This window comes from Trachurus japonicus, chromosome 20 (genome assembly GCF_045865225.1).
Source record: "Trachurus japonicus isolate A0001 chromosome 20, Traja_1.0".
Taxonomy (NCBI): domain Eukaryota; kingdom Metazoa; phylum Chordata; class Actinopteri; order Carangiformes; family Carangidae; genus Trachurus; species Trachurus japonicus.
The window spans coordinates 7,541,194-7,561,727 of record NC_140926.1 but is presented as its reverse complement, the minus strand read 5'-3'; the positions used below and the strand labels follow the sequence as shown (position 1 = coordinate 7,561,727).

At 40.4% G+C, this 20,534-nt stretch overlaps 2 protein-coding genes across 3 annotated transcripts in view; one reads left to right on the top strand and one right to left on the bottom strand.

Annotated features, from left to right (window-relative positions):
• Positions 1–66: 66 nt before the first annotated feature.
• Positions 67–9,903, bottom strand: idi1 (isopentenyl-diphosphate delta isomerase 1). Its single transcript, XM_085762772.1, has 7 exons — positions 9,750–9,903; positions 4,510–4,670; positions 3,263–3,435; positions 3,079–3,171; positions 2,814–2,944; positions 1,660–1,764; positions 67–829 (listed from the first exon to the last, which is right to left on the bottom strand). The coding sequence occupies exons 2-7, from the start codon at positions 4,665–4,667 to the stop codon at positions 617–619; spliced, it is 873 nt and encodes a 290-aa protein (XP_085618898.1). The 5' UTR covers positions 4,668–4,670; positions 9,750–9,903; the 3' UTR covers positions 67–616.
• Positions 9,904–10,035: 132 nt separating this feature from the next.
• The window catches only part of LOC146966319 (WD repeat-containing protein 37-like), a 30,398-nt gene continuing 19,899 nt past the window's right edge, over positions 10,036–20,534 (top strand). The window contains exons 1-6 of one of the 2 annotated variants that reach the window (XM_085762770.1): positions 10,036–10,194; positions 11,927–12,215; positions 15,309–15,405; positions 15,550–15,645; positions 16,823–16,887; positions 17,702–17,785. In XM_085762770.1, the coding sequence (XP_085618896.1) occupies positions 12,063–12,215; positions 15,309–15,405; positions 15,550–15,645; positions 16,823–16,887; positions 17,702–17,785 (495 nt within the window). In that variant the 5' untranslated portion in view covers positions 10,036–10,194; positions 11,927–12,062. The remainder of the gene's footprint in view (positions 10,195–11,926; positions 12,216–15,308; positions 15,406–15,549; positions 15,646–16,822; positions 16,888–17,701; positions 17,786–20,534) is intronic. The other variant, XM_085762771.1, reaches the window with a different exon arrangement.

The window sequence follows — 20,534 nt, the reverse complement described above, 5'->3', positions numbered from 1 at the left end:
GCTCAACAAGGATGGGATGTGACCGAATGTGACCTGCAGTGTGATTGTAAAAACACAACCAATGCGCACAATCAAAAACTTTATTGTGCAAAAAGAGAACAAAGATAGAGCTAGTTTACTGAAACTGTTGTCAAGAAAATACAGAGTTAACAGTGGTTGTTGTGACTGTTGAGACTATTCATCTCACTGTTTAAAGACCTGTGCTCACTCAGGCACTTCACACGTTTTATATATAAAAATACTATTCTCTTTAGTGTCCGCCTCTTAAATTAAGACTTTAAACAATCAGAATAGACAACCTGAACCGCTTCTTTACAAAACACAGAGTCCTGCTTTGCTGCATTGTCTCGTGTGTAGATAAATGCACGTCAGAGCTAGTACGAACCTACAGTAAATCACGTCCACCTCTCACTTCAACCGAAGCTTAAACATTCCTCATCTTGTGCAGAGAGATGCTGCTACACTTTAAAACTACAGTGACAGAAGTAGCCACCGTCAGATCGGCTTTACTGCTGCTGTGCTCGTTTTGTTTCAACAGGCAGGTGCTGCGACTGCAACGAGCCCTGAGGTCAGAGAGGGAAGAGGAGCCTTGTTAGATCTCGGTTTGCGGTTTAGTTTACATGCGGTGGATGTTGCTGTGATCCATGAACTGCTTCAGGTTCTGCAGGTTGTCCCACCACTTGAAGAGGAAGGTCTCGGCGATGAGGCTGAACCACGGCGTGATCTCCAGCTCCTTGCGCTTGGCCTTCTCCAGCATCTCCTTCAGCTCCTCCTTGCTCACGTAACAGTGGCTCTTGATCTCGTTGGGATCGGGATTCAACTCCACGTCCTCCAGAGAGAAAGAGAGAGAGAGATGATGATGAAAGAAGAACCGGTAATTAGAAATACGAGGTTAGATGATAATTAGAAACACTTGAGAACAGGCAGAGGAACCCAACAACAGCAACATAAAAAACCCATAAGAGCTAAAAAGCAAGCAACACAGTAAGATGTAGGATGATGAAAGCAATTAAAGACAATAGAAATACTAATAAAGGAGCCATAAGAACTAGGACTGGGTTTAAAAAAATTGATTTTCCGATTCATAGCGATCTTCATTTGAAAGATCCGATATCGATTCATAAAATCCTAACATCAATCGGGTCATGTTAAATAAATGTGCATTGATATAAGTGCCTTTCTGTCAATATAATGTAAACATGAATATTTATTATTAATACACCAGGTTAGAGAGTTCCATCTTTGTACAATTTGCAACATTAGTTTTGTGAAAATCTTATTTCATAACCAAACAAATTGGTATTAAAACTGAAATATCTAAATGAATCAATATCGAATCGAATTGGGACCTTGTGAATCGGAATCAAATCAATTCAGTGAAACAGTAGCGATACCCATAAAGCACAGAATGAGACACAAAGAATTTAATCAAATAAAGTCATAATAAGTAAAAAGCAACAAGAAACATAGGAGCAGTTGATTAAAACAAGATGAAAGTGATAAAAGGAAGTGAAAAACACCAGAAATAGATGGATTATAGAACTTATTATAGATGGATAGATTATAAAATAAATAGGATAGTGAGTGATAAAGTGAAGTTAATGAGATGCTCGTCACTTATCCTAATGTACTTTAAGTCTAATTCCTAACCAGTGTTACCTTCTGCATGAAGAGGATGTAGTCGATCTCGTGTTCCCCCCAGACGCCGTCTGACTGGGCCTTGTAGTGGATCCTGGTCAGATATGTCATTTCATCTGGCGTCACCTGAGCCGGACGAGATAAAGATTCAGAGTTTCACGTCGTCCATTCAAAGCAGAAACCAGAGCTGCATCTCGATTCGATACTTCCATGAGTAAACTGTCATGTAGTAAACTATGTATTTACTTCTGTAGAGCGCACATTTCACAATTTGATCTCTGTTTTTAGCCTTGTTGTAGCAATATCTTCTAGTAGCTCTGTTGATGTTTGTGCGTATGCGTGAGATTTGCTGCGAGATGTTCGTTGTTGTAAACCATTGGATGTATGATCAAAGACGGGTATATAGAGTATCTTTAGTATGTAAACATGGAAGAACATCTTGCAGCAAATCTCACGCATCTCACGCAGCCACTGGGAGCTGCTGCTACAACAAGGCTAAAAACAGAGATCAAATTCATTTTTTCTGAACAACTTTTTCATGTGGCGGCTTCAGGACACTTGGGTCAGCACGGACGAGCAGTATGGAGGTATTTATGCTGCGTTCAAGACAACTTGGAAGTTGGAAAAAAACGAGCTCCGAGTCGTCAAAAAGGAATTGAACAGCGTCGAACTCGGAAATTACAGGTCGGAAACTCGGGTATCATTTCAGAGCTCCGACTTTCCGACTTTCCGACTTGACGTCATGACAACATCAAAACATGGCAGCCCTCGTCTTAACGGTTAGAATTTTGAAATTTTAAGTTATTTGTTGAGGTTTTAATGCATATTTTTTGTGTATTATTGCAGTAGCCTATATGAAATACGTTTATATTAAGCTGTGATTGTTGTTTTGTGTGAAATTGTGGTCCTCGTATGTGACGGAAATAACGTTTAACTGTTATCAAGGCCATAACATTATACTGTATGTGCACTCGTCTGCAGCGTCTCCTCTCCTCTTCACTCGCCTCCAAAATAAACATAATTTACTGCTGCATACATTTTTCGTATTCAGCTATGAGCCAAGGGTATCCATGTTTTTTCTCAAACAAACTTGTCAGTGTGAACGCACTTACATACTGAAAATAGTTAGTGTAAGTATGGAAGTATTCGAATGGAGGATGTGTGTTGGTGTTGACCTGCTCCATGGGGATCCCCAGCTCGGCCTCCAGTCTCCTCTGAGCAGCTCTCCTCACTCCGACAGCGTCCGCCTCCTCCAGCTCGCTGTCTGTGTGCAGAGGATGGCTGCAGCATGTGTTGGTGAAGCAGCCTGCACACACAGAGACACAGAGACACAGACACACAGAGAGACAGAGAGGAGATGTTAAGATACTAACGCTGCGACTGGTGCTTATAGCGGTTTAACTCAGAGGGGGTTTATTGTTGTAAGTAAGTAACGCTGACCTGGAAAAGTGATCTTGGCGTCAGAGCGCTGCTGTAGGAGCAGCTTCTCTTCGCTGTTGAAGATGAACACGCTGAAGGCTCGGTGCAATAAACCTGAAACAAACACAGACACAATTCACTGTAGGTATACTATAAATCTAAAAAAGAAAAGGTAGTTTAGTACTAACAGAGATATTGTACCAACCTTTGTCGATGTTGGAGTTCAGGTGGCAGTTCTTCTTGGTGTCGGCGCCGGTCCGGTGGTCGTTCTCGTCGATGAGGATGCACATCTCAGCCAGAAGCTGCACCTGCTTCTCGTCCAGGTGGTCGGTGGTGATCTCGGGCATTTTAACGGTCGACTGCAGGTGTCTCACCTGACTGCAGGGACAGAATATTGTTTTAATATCGTCTGAAACTTTTTAAATTACTGAATAATCTGCCCACTAATAGTAATAATAAAGTTTATTTATATGGCACCTTTCTTAACAGAATTGTGTTTTTGCAGATGAAATAATGTAAGGACAAAAGTAGAACAATAACAAAGTGACAAAGTGGTATTTACAAACCATAATAAGGTTTGTAAAAACACAATTCTATTAAGAATCTATTAAGATCCGGATGCTGCTTGATTTTTTATTGCTGGGAATTTCAATGGACATGAACTAGAATTCACATAACATTGATCAAAGACATTATTCTGTTGACAAGAAATATTCTTTATTTTTCAGTATTTTTCTCTAATTACATCATTTTTCACTACCGTTTTATACTTCTGTCATTTTACTTTTAATTTCAAACATAAGAAGAATAAAAAGTCTTGAACTTCTTAAATTACTGAATAATCTGCCCTCTAATAAAAATAATAATAAACTTTATTTATATGGCACCTTTATAAATAGAATTACAAGGTGTTTTTACAGATAAAATAATATAAATAAAGACAAAAAGGGAACAATAACAAAGTGACACTGTTACAAACCATGTGTTAAATTATGAAAAGCTCCACTGAGAACATTATCCACTATCAACATAGAGACTGAAAGAAATTCCCAATGCCCAAGCAGGCTATTTAAATGGCTAACCCTAACCCTAATAAATTACAGTTTATAGTTGCATTTTGATCTGGGACAATAAAACGCGCATGTCAGAGTAGCATGGAAACACATGCAGCTTCAAGGATATGGACTCATGGTTTCTTTTATCACTGTGACCACGTGGAGAGCAGAATTAAAATAGATGTTTTATTAATCGGAGTTAGTTGGCAGCAGGACTGACTCTCCCTCTCTCCCTCCAAAGACAAACAAACAAGCTGCTGCAGTTTGGTTTAAGCATAAGCTCATCAGCTATCAATAGCTCAGTCTAGTCGCTCAGCTCGGGGTCATTTGCACTTTAATAAGCTGCAGCTTCTTTCATCAAACCGTGACATCCAGCAGGTAAAAACCCTCCGCTTACCTGTATGAAGCTCTGCGGCAGGTGGTGACAGGTGAGCGGGCAGCGGCGGCTCTGATCCCCGGTGCAGCAGCAGCAGCAGCAGGTACGTTTGGTTTCAGCGCAGCGGCTCCGTGGCAAGACACTACTGTCCTAAGCACCGCCCACACGGCCCGCACCATCGCCTGACCGAAACAGAAAACCAATCACACGGGTTGAAGCTGCGGGTGTCGGTAAAACCTGGACTGGAGTTCACTCAGTCAGGATCAGGATCATACCAGGGTTTATACAGGAATCTTGAAGTTAATTTGAATACCTTTTTAAGACTTTTTCAAAACCTTCTCAATATTTTTCAATACCTCACTGCCACTTCAAGCTGCAACCATTTACATCAGTGACACTTTTAACTTAAAGCAGAAGTAAGCGATATGTTTGTGTTAATATAAGTCTTAAATAGTTATATCTTCCGACAGCAATCACTTACATAGAGTGTTTGGACCGAAACACGGGTCTCTCAGTCACTCTGCTCTGCTCTGAGCCGAGGAGAAAACTTTTCTTGTATCCTACAAGTTTTATCCAATGAGGAGAGAGAACGGCATGAAGGGGCAGTCCTCTCTGTGTGTGCAGCCAAGGGATGCGCCTGAATGTGGTGACGTAGGGACGAGGACCAATAGATCCATGACGAGGGCTGGGGCTGCTAACTCCATCGGCTGACAAGACGTTATGGTGCGTTCAAGGCAGCCCGTAACTCGTGTTTTTCCGACCTGTGAAGTCGTACCAGTTCGATCTGGTGCGAGTTCGCGGGTCGGAAGTTACGAGTGGCCGTTATAGTGACTTTCACAGGTAAAACCATAGGCGGCGCTATCAATAGGCTAAGGGAAGCTTAGCTTCCCCTAGATTGTCACAGAAAATGAATCATCACAAATAATAAAATGAAAAAATAAAATAATGTTTTTTTTTTCGTTGTTGTTTTTAAATTATATTTTAGAAAGAGGTGGGAAATACATTAAAACACACATTTTTAAAGTATTATCTATGTCGATGGTTTATTTATTTTTTATTTCAGTGGTATATGACTGGTTACCTGCGTCATTAAGTACACACGGCGTAGCTACAACGCGCAGCGTAGAAGCTTACCCCTTTGCCTCGCTATGCTACTGTAGTCACTGACAGTCCAGCGAAATTAAAAGAAAAAAGCCCGGTAAAACGGACATTAGAAGGTTTTTGAATATCAAAATTGACGAGTCCGAGAGTCCCATGAAGCAGCAGCAATGAAGCCGACCACGATGCTTCCACGACCGGCTGCCGCCTTCTCTCCTGCCACTGGCCTCCATGATGACACCGGCTGCCCCCCCCCCGGATACCGGCCACTGCCCGCGAGTCACCGGTCTACCTCCGGACAGCCGCGCCCCCCCGAACACCTGCGCACACCCTCCTCCAGTCACTGGCCTAAGTTACGTCCAGACAGCAGCCCCGACCGCCCGGACACCTGCTGCCTCCCTCCTCCAGTCACCGGCCTACCTCTGGACACCTGTGTGAGCGCACATTCTCACAGGAGTTGCGCAACTGGATGAGGACAATGGCACAGCAGATACTGTCAACTCTGTTGCTTCTGTACATCGAGAGCGACAACTAAGAGGATTTAAACCTGAAGAAATAGTTGAAAAATATGACACAAACGCCCCGTGGCGTGCTGCTTAGGGTAAGAACATTGATTAGGTTAATTATGGGCCACTACAAAAGCAAAAAAAAAACAACAAAAAAAAAACAAGTAGAGAATGAAAGGAATCATTCTGCTGCATCTCAGTTTGATGAACATCAAAACTATATAGGCTACAGTATATCTGCCTGGGTAAAGACTTTTTTTTCTTTTTCTTTTTTTTTTTGTCCCGTAGCTTCCCCATTCCTTCTGCCCTAGCGCCGCCTATGGGTAAAACAGGTCGGAAAAACACGAGTGGGTTGCCTGGAACGCTACAAAGTCGTAAGTCGTGACTTGAAGCTGTAATTTACGGTTTCAAAAGCCTGCCTGGAACGCAGCATTAGCCAAAACGACCGGATCGCTTACTTCTGCTTTAACAGTTTTAGTTTGTGATAAAGACTATAGACCACTATGATACAACAGAATTCAATAGGCTAGGTAGGATAATAAATCAAAAGGCAAAGTTTATCAAAAAAAGTTTTTCATGTACCAGTTCATCTTTGTTCTTTAATAAAATGAATAAATTAACACACTTTTACAATGTTTTTTAAGACTCAAACTCTTGGACAGCTAATTCAGAAAAAACACCTTGAAAAATTTAAAACTTTATAAAGTCGTGAAAATAAACTTTTTTTTAAAAAGAAACTTTTTTAACTTTCCCCAAAATTAATTTATCACCTTTTAATACTTTTCAAGACCCCGCGGATACCCTGGATACACTGATTTATTCCTGGGAATTTACATAAAACTGATCATAGAAATGATTTTGTTATCAACAAATGTTCAGTATATTTCTCGTTTAAGTCGGATTACTTAATTTTTTACTACAGTTTTAAACCTTTGTCATTGTACTTTTAATTCTTCTTGGCTGTATTCCTCTGGCTCTTTTTTCTACCCTGTATGCTTTTCAATGTAATTTTAGGTTTTTATCAAGAGATACACAGTATTTTTTAAGACATGTAATGTACCAGGGAATTATTATTTATTTATATGTCTGTAAAGCACTTTGGTCGACTTGGTTGTTTTTTTAAATGTTCTATAAATAAAATGGATTGGATTGGATTCAAATTTCTCAAGGTGATGTCCTCCTCTATAGTTGACAAAAAAAAAAAAACTCCATCAAATTTAAGAAGTAAAGTTTATTCTAAAAGCACATGATATATCTTCTTTCTCCAAACATAAGCAATGTGTCTATGGCCAAAGAGTTATATCTCATCTGACCAAAGGACATGCTTCCAGTACGGATTTTTCTTGGTTTACAACCTTGCAGTCTATTAATGTGCAGAGCTCTAGTGATTGTGGAAGTAAGGGAGAGGCAACTAACCAGAAGAACATTTTGTCCCTACAGTGAAACGCAGTGGTGAGAGTATTATGCAGTGCGTCTGAAATTGGGAATCTCTTCAAGGTGGAAGGAATCATGATTAAAGATTGGACATGTCAAGATTTTGAAAGAAAACCTTAAGCAGTCAGCAGTAAAACTAGGTCTGGGTTGTTGCTTTGTTGTCCAACATGACAATGAACCAAAACATACATATTATTTTTGACTGTCCTGTACAAAGGCCTGACTTGAAGCCCACTGAAAATCTGTGAGGTGGGCTGAAGACCAAGGTCCATGCCAGAAGGCCTCAAATCTGGAGGAGCTGGAGAGATTTCCCGAAGAAGAATGGACCGGGATTTGACAGGAGACGTGTCAGAGACTTGTTGAAAGCTAAAACAAGCGACTGTTTGCTGTTATCCAGCAAAAAGGGTACAAGGACATAACTGACTATTAGCATCAGGGGGCTTGTAATTTTGACACTGGTATAGTTTTTGGTTTTTGTGAAATAATTATGTTTCTGTGTGCAGAGTGCAAGCATCCAAAATAAAACTATGACGTTTGTAAAAGATGTGTAATTATTTGCTCTGTTTAACAGCACTTGGGAAACACTTACAAAAAAGTGACATTTTCATAGGGGGGGCTAATCATTTTGTAATAATTTCACTTTGCATAAGCAAACGTAGCACCTGCTTAGGGCCCCAAAGAACAATTCCCTTTTTTAAATCTATAGTGTGTAACTTCTGTCAATTCCTAGAGAAATCCTGCTTAATTACAAAAGCCCTTAACTGTTGTTGTTGCACATTGCTGTTGCAGTTTATTTAAAACCAAAAATAAAAAAGCAGATGATGTGCTTACAGAAAATACCTTGTCTTTTAGTTCATTTAGTTAGTTTTAGTAGCCTTGGCTTAAATGACCGTCAGTATCCCACTGAGTACTATATCATTTTGAATATCAAGTGTAAATCAACCCCAGGATGCACTTTTAGCTGAATTTGGTACCATTTCAGATTAAAAACCTTAGATGCCAGGCTAGGAAGATGATTCGTAATGACAGATTAGAAAAATTAAAGGGATAGTTCACCCAAAATTCAAATTTCACTCATTATCTACTCACCCTCATGTCGACTGGCTGGGAGAAGTTTCAGAGTCCTCCGTGCCTTCTCTGAGTTACAGTGGGGCTCGGCGCAGCACTGCATGTCCATATGACGGTTGCGAACGGGGGTCACTTTTCTAGCAACACTGGGAGCTTCCGCTACAAACAAGCTTAAAATATATACTTATTTAATTTTTTTCGGAACAATTTCTCATGTTGGGGCTTCAATACAAGAGGGACATTACAGACGGGCACTATGGAGGTATTTGGATGGTTTTTGGTGTGTCTTTTTGGACGAAAAAAGTGACCCCCGTTCGCAACCGTCATATGGACATGCAGTGCTGCACGGAGCCCCGCTGTAACTCAGAGAAGGCACGGAGGACTCTGAAACTTCTCCCAGCCCTTAGTCGACATGAGGGTGAGTAGATAATGAGTGAAATTTGAATTATGGGTGAACTATCCCTTTAATTTTTCTAATCTGTCATTACGAATCATCTTCCTAGCCTGGCATCTATGGTTTTTAATCTGAAATGGTACTAAATTCATCTAAAAGTGCATCCTGGGCTTGATTTACACTTGATATTCAAAATGATACAGTCCTCCCTCAGTGGGATAGGCTACTGACGGTCATCTAAGCCAAGGCTACTAAAACTAACAAAATGAACTAATAGACAAGGGGTTTTCTGTAAGCACATCATCTGCTTTTTTTTATTTTTGGTTTTAAATAAACTGCAATAGCAATGTGTAACAACAATGTAAAGTGCAACAACAATTAAGGGCTTTTGTAATGAAGCAGGATTTCTCTAGGAATTGACATAGTGAATCTTTAAATAAGTTTGTAGGCTAGTATGTGTGTGTAAATGAGCAATAATCAGTATTACTGGCAGTAATAGAGGGCCCCAATATAAAATTTTGCTAGGGCCCTATGCAGACTTGTATTGGGCTTGGACTTATATATGGATGAGGAACCGGTCCAGTCCAGTTGTTTGATCCAGTCCGGGTTTTAGACGGAGCTCTCCATCAGACCACAGCGGAGCTCCGCACCACCCAGGCCTCCGATGAGATGACAGCCCGGACCTAAAGTACGCACTGTCCGCCGCCTCACAGCAACACGAACCTGCTACGGAGAAACCGATAAGACGCTCGGTTACTTACAGAACCACTCTCCGGTCTCCTGTGGACGAACCCTGCGTCTTTTCTCTTTTATTTCTCTATCGTTTTCTCCGTTTGTTATTATTACGGCGGCGACATTTTACCGCTCCGCTGTGTGGTGGTGCTGCACTGCAACTCGGACGACGTCACGTTACGTAGCGTTCCACTGCGTGCGTCTGACGTCACGAGCTCTCATTGGTTGGCCGAGCCGCGACGTGATAGCTGATTGGCTAAAAAAAATAGAAGAGGAAAAAAAAAGAAAAAAGAAGCAAACACACAAACCACGTGATTTAAAAACGAAATACGTGGATGTGTCGGTGGGGGAAAGGAAAGGAAAATGATAGTTAATTAAACTGTCGCTGATGTTGAACGTTATTATTATTAATAAATTAATCATATTTGCACCGTGAAAGTTTCGTTGACGGTGTGTGAAGTGAGACAGACAGCGGTGAGTGTCGTGAGAGTCGTGCATGACAGAAAGAAAAAAAAAAAAAAATGCTGGGTCACGGAAGTCATGAAAAAACACGCAGCTAACCGTGATTTAATTCACCCCGGCTGTGTGTTTTTGCAATAGGTGCAATACATTCACCTGTGCTGTCGTATTTGTCACAACTGCACATGCATGTAACAGTGGCTATTTATATATTTTTTAACGCATTTTGGCTTGCACGATACAAAATGCGTCTACCCTCTTTAGCATTGCGCCGAGCTCCATTATAAAATTCTGCAAATTTAACCTCATCTTGTTTGTTTGGCACAGTATAGGTGAATTATAGCTGATGACTTCTGTATCTATTGCTTCTTCGGTTAGTAATAGTCAATTCGGGTTGGATATAATTCACAACACATTGTTTTATTTCTCTATATTTGTACTTTTTTAATCTCTGTCGCCGCCGTGTCCTCCAGCAGCAGCAGTAGTGAGTGTTTTCCCTAAACTCAGTGACCTTAAACACAGGTTTCACTGCATCAAGGGCATTTATCCTTATCATCAATATAATGTCTTGTTAACGCGAAAATCTTTGTTGCATGGGTCTATATGGACACATTTATGAGTAGATGTGTTTGCTATCTTTGAATGTATGTATTTATATTGTCCAGAAATGTGCATGACACTTAAATAAGCATGTCAAATCAATCAATCAACCAATCAAAATTTATTTGTCAAACACTTTACAATTGCCAGATGGTACCCAAAGTGCTTTACATCAAAGCAGTAAAACAATACATAAAAACACAAGCAAGTGCCACAGTGCTCCAAGAAGTGCTGCAGGGTGTTAAAGGCCCTCTAAAAGTGCATACAGTAAAATAAAAACAGGCAAAATAAGTACTACACTTAAGAGCCGGACTTCCCTAGTCAGAGTTAAATGCTAATCTAAAAAAGTGTGTCTTTAGCTTCGATTTAAAAAGACTGAGGTCAGTAATGGTGTGAATGTCGGGTGGCAGTCTGTTCCACAGCCAGATCAGATCTTACATCATGTTCTGCAGCATTAAACAGCAGCTGGATGTCTACTCTAGATGCAGGTTGTTTCAGGGCAGCAGGTGTCAGACCAACACTGGTTTTAGTTCAGATCTCAGTGGGAAGTTACTCTCAGTGGTGGACAGTAACGGAGTAAATTTACTTTAGTACTGTACTATCCGGAGGATTTGTACTTTACTTGAGTATTAGATTTCTTTGGTACTTACTTATTACTCTTACTTGAATACATTTCCAAGACAAATATTTTTACTTTTGCTCAAGTTAATTTCTAGGAAGGCTGAAAAGTACTCGTTACTTTCAGGTCTGCTCTTTTCTTTTTTCTAAAATACTATTGGACCCAAGCTGTGTTTGTCAAAGAAGGAAACCCTAACCCCTAAAAGCAGCACATCAGTGCAGGTGGTTTCAAAGAGTTAATTCTCAGAAACAAGAGTTAAAAGGTCCTTAAATTCATTTAGAAAAAATTATAGTAATTCATTGATGTGAAAAATAAGAAATTTACTCTTACTCTTACGTTTGGATACTTAAGTACAGTTAAAAGCAAGCACTTTTTTTACTCTTACTCGAGTAACATGTCGGCTGAGCTACTTTTACTTGTAACAGAGTAAATTTTGACCAGTAGTATTTGTACTCTGTCCATCTCTGCATAACTCTTCAGCATTTGCACTTGAACCTGAACTTGACTTTTTTCTTTTTTCACCTGCAGGGCGGTGGTGATAACTCACCCAGCAGCCAACCAGGAGGAGGAGGGAACACCTGCCTCTCAGGTGCAGTAGGAGCAGCGTGTGCAGCAGCAGCAGCAGCCGGCAGCGAGGGGCGGGGCCACCGGGCAGGTAGGAGGGATGCCTGTGGAGGGCGGGAGCAGCAGCGGCTCTGCCTCCGCCGCCCGTCACCCCAAGCAGAAGCGCAAAGCTCACAGTCTGTCTATCCGGCGCACCAACAGCACCGAGGACAGGCCCCTGGGCGTCCAGAGAGGAGACATGCTGGAGGGACAGGTGAGCAAACACCTGCACACACACACACACACACACACACACACACACATTGTAAACATGCAGCCAATTGAATATCCAACATTTATTTTTTAATTTGTTTATTTCGGGCATGTCAATTAAATCATCATCATTACACTTCATCTTAGTTCAAATAATACAATACACATGGCCGATAGGGGAAACGGGAGAAGCTAAAGTTTATCTAGTTCCGCCCCCATTACCCACAGAATAAAATCTTCATCATAATCTTTTCTTGTCTTTTGCTTTTTACATTTTGATTTTTTCACATTTTGACATAACATTTTCTTTTACTCGTGACATTTTGACATAACATATTACAGCAGTAGGTAGTATACAGAGCTGAAGTCTAGCTCTAGACAGTACATATACAGATTACGTGTGTGTCTGTCTGCACATGTGTCCATATTTGTCCGTCATGAGTGAACAACAGTCTCATCTTGTAGCTTGGCATGTCACAAAGTCACAGAGTGGTCCAATCGACAGAGAGCAAAAGTCCAGTGTATTTATTATTTGTTGGGATGGTGTGAGAGCCCTTTTATACCTTGTTTTTGTTCATCTCGTTATAAAAAAGCATTTACCAGAAGGATGTTGTCTGTTATTTAACCTTTTGAATGTCATCTATAGTAGTGTGAGTAGTGTTTTTTTTTTTGGTCATGACTACAGTACCAGCCGGTCGAGCAGCATTGCTTTTATTTTCTACCTGGTGTTACAACATCAGCCTTTTCCACGTGGTTTCTTCTCCCTCGGGGGGAAAAATGCAGATGTTGTCTTTTAAGTGTGAACTTGGTTTGAGGGTCAATGTTGTGTTAGATTACTAGATTTCACACTCAACTGTCTGGTTTGGATGTGAGAGTTGGTTACTGATTCTTCCTCTTAAAACAAAGGCACCTACTGTGACTTTTTAAGCCAGGTTAGTGATTAACCATCTCTACAAACATTTAAATAGGAGCTACAATTGATTTATTCCTTCCAGAAAGGGAAGAAGAGAGGAGGGTGTTCTCTCTCTTTTTTTTTTTGATGGATGAGCAGCAGACGTTTCCTGATGTAAATTTAAAAAAAACCCGTCCATGGCAAACTGTCGAGCCTCTGATAATAAAAAGCTGTTTCTGTTTGTTCAAGATTTTGTGGTTGTTAACTTTTGGGAGTTGGCTGTGAAGCGACTTTATTGTCTGTCGTGTCTCTCAGTCAGACGAACCCTAATAATAAAAGAGTTTGAGCAGCTGCACGGTGAATTCTTCAGGCGATTTAGCTGTTTGATTTTCCGGAAAACATGAAACTAATTGTGGATTATTTATTTTAGTCCTAAACATGTGATGTCTACTCTGTATTCACCACCGGCCCTTGGAAACCACTTCGGTTATTTACTTTCTCTGGCCGACCACGTCCTTGACTTATCGGCCTCTAAAACAAGAGCTCAGCTTGCACCGGCCCGTTGTCTCATCAAGTTTTAATATGTGCTGCTTGTCCAGGTCTGATTAGTCTTTTCAACAGGCCTTTTTCTCCTCTGCCAAAGCATCGCTGGCTGGCTGGCTCTGTTTATGTGCTTAGTCCTCTTACCTTGCACACACACACACACATGCACATGCACAGGGGGAGCTTTACAAACCTACATAAAACACAGTTTGAATGCTGCCATTATTAGCCTGAAGTGAGCTGTAGGTTTTTACAGCCACAACTAAAGCAGCTTTGAGTTCATGAGGGCGGCCTGTTGTTTGCTAATTGACCTTGTTTTTTAGTTGTTTTTTTTAAGTAATGTGTTGACATGTGGCGCTGACAGAACGAACGGTCAGGTGGCTCGCGACACTGTGACTGACGGCTGGTGTTTTTGAGCGCGTGCCAGAAGAAAGAAAGAAAGAAAGAATGAAAAAGAAAGAGAGGAAGGAGGGTTGACGACGGTTAAGTGTTTTGGTTTTCCCGTCTTTCAGATGGCTGCAGAGTAGACGAGCTGTCAAAAGCAGCTTTTTTTTTCAGTCCATTGTTTTCGCGGCAGCATTTTTACATCTGTTTAGCGTGGCGTTGGTGTAACTGATAACTGGGTAACTTCTACTAGGAGTTTAACAATGGAGGTAAGTCATGAGAAATGTGGAGTTTGAGTGACTGGAGCCTTGATGTTGTTATTGTAGTTAGTTCATTGTGAGTGTGAAGCTGGAGGCAGATGAAAGCAGGTGAATTTACAGGCTGCGTTCGATGAGAGATTTATGAGCTGCTCTCTTTTTTAATTTGTTTAGGCGGTGTTTATTTAATGAGTTAGTCAAACTCCTCCTTCTTTTGTCTCAAAAAACATTCATGTCAGATCATGTCGACAGCAGTAACGTTTTCAGGTCAAACATATTGATTTGTTCAAGCACAACATTTTATTTAGACTATTATAATAAATAATATAGCCAAAATAAACATACATGGGACAATATTTCACGTTGGGATCATCAACATTTGTTTACAAAACATCTTGAAGATTATAAAAATATAAAAGTTAGGAAAAAAATGTCAATGGGGTGCATGTTGAAGGAGTTCCTGTGATCAAATTCTGCCATTGTTTTAACATTTTTTTTTGAGTTTTTATGTACAATACCATACATGACCTTCATCTCTACCAATTCCTCGTGCCAAGACAAATGAAAATGGGGTCAGTTGTCTCTGTAGGATGTAGTTCAGGAGCTATATACTGTAGATTAAAATTTTTCATTTTTCACAGTCGGAAATCCAGGATGGCCACAAAAGATGGTTAAAAAAACATGCATGGGACAATAATCTGCATGGGGATCATCACAATTCATTTACTAGACACCTAAAGGATTGCAAAAAGAAGAAGTTAGAAAACTTTTGGCTGCATGGGACACCCCCTTCCTCCTAATAGACTATAATCTAAATTATAGAGCAAAGACTGGAAACAGGAACTGTGTTGTGTCATATTTTAGTTTCTCTTCTATCTTCGTCTTCATGAGCTACTCACCTGGAAAGTTTGTTAATGAACAGGTGTGGCTCATCAAAGGTTAAATAAGTAGTGGACTTTCTTTTGTTTCAGTTTATTCTAATACATTTTTGTGTGTGTTTATATGTCTGTGTGTGCAGGACTCCAAGCTTCCTCTCTCACTACGCAACAACCTCCTCGACCTCTTCGGCCAAATTGAGCGCGAGTTTGAAAATCTTTACATTGAAAACCTTGAATGTGAGTATTTTTTTCTTTTTTAAACCCCTTTACTGTATTAATGCCCAGGTGTTGACTGACTGACTGACTGACTGACTGACTGATGGTATCAGCGTGCAGGTAGTGTTTACTTATGGATGCCCTGTCACTGTGCTAACATTACAGTGCGCCGGGAGATCGACTCCCTGAATGAGCGTCTGACCGGAGATGGACAGACGATTGAAGGAGGAGACCCCACCAAGGGAGCGCTGAAGACAAAAGGTCCAGGATTTTCCACACACACACACACACACACACACACACACACACACACACACACACACACACACGTCTGTTACTCTCTTTAGTCTTTTGTACTGAACACATTCAGCAAATTCCTCTTCTTGATAGAGATAATCGTGTGGCATCCAAATAATGGTAAACACAGTGTCTCAGAGCCGTGGATGGAAAACTTTAGTTATTTCAATACTTAAAGGTGGTTTTAATTGATATGTAGTTTATTTGCATGTGTCACTTCACATAGTGGTTGATAACAATTGGCTAACAATTACGTTTTTCTGTCCTCTTCCATCCACAATAATAGAAAAGACAACATGCAAAGCAGTCTCTCTCTGTGATAACTTTATTTGCAGTCGTTCAGATTACATGCACACAGTTTTTGCAGCTTGTATAAAAGTTAAACTTTAAACTTTAAACTTTTGACTCAGGTTCATGTTGCAGCAGCAAAGAGGAACTTTCAGGAAAAGCCTGACAGGTCTTAACTATCTTCATGCTGATAAAACCTGATGACGGTCACAGGAAGTTGAACCTGAGAACTAACCTGACCAGGCTAGTTTATGTTTCCATGGTTACATAAGCTGAGCAGTCTATGAAAAAAAACAAAACACAATACTGTGATTGTTTTAACAGATGTTATAAGCTCAGCCTGATGGGTCGTTTTTGCTTTTTTAATTTTCACTGACTGAGAATATATAAAAATACGATAATGTGATTTTTCTTTTCCTCGGGGCCTGACTGATTAATCAGCTGATCCGATCAGTATCAATGTGTGTTGGTTGTGCAGTAGTAGGGACCAATGTGAAGAGTTTTTTGTAGTCTGCAGAGGCTTTTTTTCACCTTTTTGTGGTTTTTTTGTTTTTATTTTATTCACATTTTCCAACAGTTTACTGCAGTAACACGTCGAGCCTCCAGTACGTATTTGTCACAAGAGTTTGAAGCGTTTTTGAGAGACTGTTGCAAAGAAATGTGGAATATCAGGAATATCGGCAGCTCAATCAGTCATCAGAATTGCTTATGTACTAATATCGGTATCAGCATCGACCCAAACAAAACATCTGGATCAGCTCATTATCCTCCTTTATCAAACTTCTCCTCCTATACTTTATTATTTGCTGCTGCAGTGAAACCGACCGTTGCTCCTCTTGTCTCCGTCTCGCAGCGAGCCACAGCACCAGCCAACTGTCACAGAAGCTGAGGACGACCTACAAAGCCTCCACCAGCAAGGTACCTGCGCTGTTCCCACCTGAGTGATGATGATGAATGACTGAGCTGTAGCGAATCAGAAGGAAGGATGTTGTTGTTGTTGTTGTTATTGTTATTGTTATTGTTAAAGGGATAGTTCACCCAAAATTCAAATTGCACTCATTATCTACTCACCCTCATGTCGACTAAGGGCTGGGAGAAGTTTCAGAGTTATCTGTCTCGGCGTAGCAGTGCATGTCAATATATAACGGTTGCAAATGGATACCAACTTTCTTCATAACAAAAAACACACCAAAAAACATCCAAATACCTCCATAGTGCTCGTATGTAATGCCCCTCTTGTATTGAAGCCCCAAAATGCGAAATTGTTCCAAAAAAATTAAATAAGTCTTTTTTTCAAGCTTGTTTGTAGCGGAAGCTCCTCTTCCCAGTTCGTCCAAATATCGTGAGATTTGCGCAGGCGTCAGTGCGATTACTGACGCCGGCGCAAATCGGAACAATTTCGCATTTCGGGGCTTCAATACAAGACGGACATTACATACGAGCAGCATGGAGGTATTTGGATGATTTTTGGTGTGTCTTTTTGTTACGAAGACACTTGGTATCCATTCACAACCGTCATATGGACATGCACTGCTACGCCGAGACCCCCTGTAACTCAGAGAAGCCACGGAGGACTCTGAAACTTCTCCCAGCCCTTAGTCCACATGAGGGGGAGTAGATAATGAGTGCAATTTGAATTTTGGGTGAACTATCCCTTTAATTGTTCTGAAGCGACGGTGGATCAATATGAAGATATTTTGACGTCTTCCTCTCTGATCTCTTGCCGAGGCAGAGCTTGCACAGCCTCCACGGCAAAATAGGTGGACCTCGCAACTTCAGCGTGGCCTCATGGGAATTGTGGGGTGGAGATTCATGGGTAACTTCCTGGATGCTTTGTTTTGCCACTAAGCATTTTGGGGGGTGGGAGGGAGGGGGGGGATAGGGGGGCTATACAGCTGTGGGCTGAGTCTGCTGTTAACTAAAGCCTGACCTTGACTCCTCATCTCTCCTCCGCTCTGCTCCATGTCAGAGGTCGTGTAGGTGAACGGCTGCATTTGTCATTTGTTTATAAAACTTTTATATTGAGCGCACATGTGGGAAATTCACTTGCAACAGTAGCACAGAAGTACAGGACAAGTAAAGAAGTAAGGAATAAAAATATAAAGACACTCACTATATACAAAAATACATGTAAAACAAAAATATGTACTGTTATGTATAAAAAATATTAAAATACAGGGGGAAAAACTACATACAAGCTGCTTGATGATCAGATTGGGCATGGATACTAGTAAATGTGCAGCTTGTATGAACTGAGCAAGGTAAAATAGACAAGGATAAATTATACAGAGGAAAAAAAAGCCAGGTGAGGTCATGGAAAACCAGTGGCTTGTGCAAAGCAAAAAATATCAGTAGTGCAATAATGTCAAACAGGAATACACTTAATTTGGATTTTCTTATTGATTGATTTAATCATTATACTAGAGGCTAATCTCAATTAGAGGATGTCACACTGTTTTTCTCACATAATGATACAAGTTTTATTTATTTTTCACAAGAGTTTAGAAACAGTGGCTTCAAACCAAGATTTAATGCATGTAAATACAAGTGGACCAGGATGTTGCTGGGTCAGAACCAGTGCACTGGTGAGCTATGGTAAGATTGTACAACATCAATATCCAGTGTAGGGCTGCAACTAACGATTATTTTCATTATCAATTAATCTGTTGATTATTTAAACAGTTAATCGATTAGTTGTCTGGTCAATAAAATGTTGAAAAATGCCAATCAGTGTTTCCCAAACCACAAGATGACGTCCTCAGATGTCTTGTTTTGTCCACAAACCAAAGAGAAACTCAGTTTATTGTCTTAAAAGAACAAAGAAACCAGACATTTTCACATATAAGAAGCTGAAAACAGAGAATTTGGACTTTCTTTCTACCCAAACCGATTATTCAATTATCAAAATAGTTGATGATTAATGTAATAATCGATTATTGTGTGATTAATCAATGAATTGTTGCAGGTCTAATCCAGTGTCAATATTTGAGTCTAACTTGTTGCAGGAAAAGCGACTGAGTCATTCCCCAAATGTTTAAACTCAACGGTAAAAGCATTCTGCAGTCAGTGAAAATCGTTTTGGATGCACCAGTGCCAATGACTCAGAGTGTTGTAATAACGTCCCAGTCCTGTCGGTTTGCTCCTGTGCTCGCTGTATGTTCAGGATTCAGTGTTTAAAAAAAGAAATCTCTCATGTGCGGGCACCACTGCTCTTAAAAATAAATGTAAACCAGTACGAGCAAAGAAATAATCTGAAAGCAGCCGGAGAGTCTGAGCTGGAATCCTCTTTTGTAATTTGAAAAGAAAAAGAAAAAGAGGAAACATGAGATCAAGGCCGGACTTCTTAGAATAACCTCCCGACACGACTAGTTGCTATTTAATATGCAGCTAACCTCTGAGCTGTGGGACTGAACCAGTGACGGGAACATTTTGACTTTGAGAATTAAGATTAGGCACTGAAAACAAAAGGAAAGGATGGCAGTGAATAAACTGCAATGTTATAATAGACTCTAATCTTATTTAATTTACTGATGGAGGCAAAAATGGAGGAAAAAATCATAGAAAAACACAAAATACAAGAAAAAATCATAGTAAAATCAAAATGAAATGTTGTTGCCACTCTTTCCTTTCTCAGCTCAGGTCATGTTTTCAGTGCCAGGTTTTATTTTCAGGGTCAAAACGTCGCCGTGACGTCGCAGCTTCGTGCTCCTCTCTGGCTGAGAAATAAAACTAATGATCTGCACTAACTGCGTCCTCAGTTCTCTGCTGGGATGACCTTGACTGGAATGAGCTGTTCTCTTCCTAATGACGGCCGACAAATCGCATCGTGTCGTAGTTTAATATGTGAATGTAAACACACACACAGACACACACACACACAGCAGTAGTGTATATTAACACACTGACACGTGTTGAACCTGCTGCAGCTTAATGATGTGAGCTTCATCGCTGTGGTCGAGCCGTCGCTCAGTTTGGTCGCCACGAGGTCACATGATGTAGGCGACGTACGTACGTTAGTTAGTTAGTTAGTTTGTTCACGTCCAGCGGAGCTCGAATTGGCTTCTGTGCAGCCGTGATATTAATAAACCAGTGACACACAGTTTGGTGCAGTTTGAAACCGGTTTTGTGGCAGTTGAAGAGAGTCACTCTGATGTTAAAAAAAAACCAAAAAAAACACACACAACAGGATGTACAAAGACACACACACTTGGCTTCTTGCAGGCTCAGAAAGCTCAACTTGTGTGTGAGTGACTTACAGCAGCTACAGCATAGAAAACAGTAACAGTATTATATTATAAATATCTACATGGCAATTTGCAATTATATCTGTTTGATATATATATAATTTACACTGATCGACCACCACATAGAAACCATTTACAGTAGAATTTGTTCATGTACATGAATTAAAAATATCTATACGACAGTTTCTATGTAGTTGCACCTGTATTTGTTAATGATTTATAGTTAATATACATGGATCAGCCACAACATTATAACTAGTAGCTGGTTCAGTGTTGCATAAAATATATAATGTAATGATGAACCTGTAGAAAAACTATAAA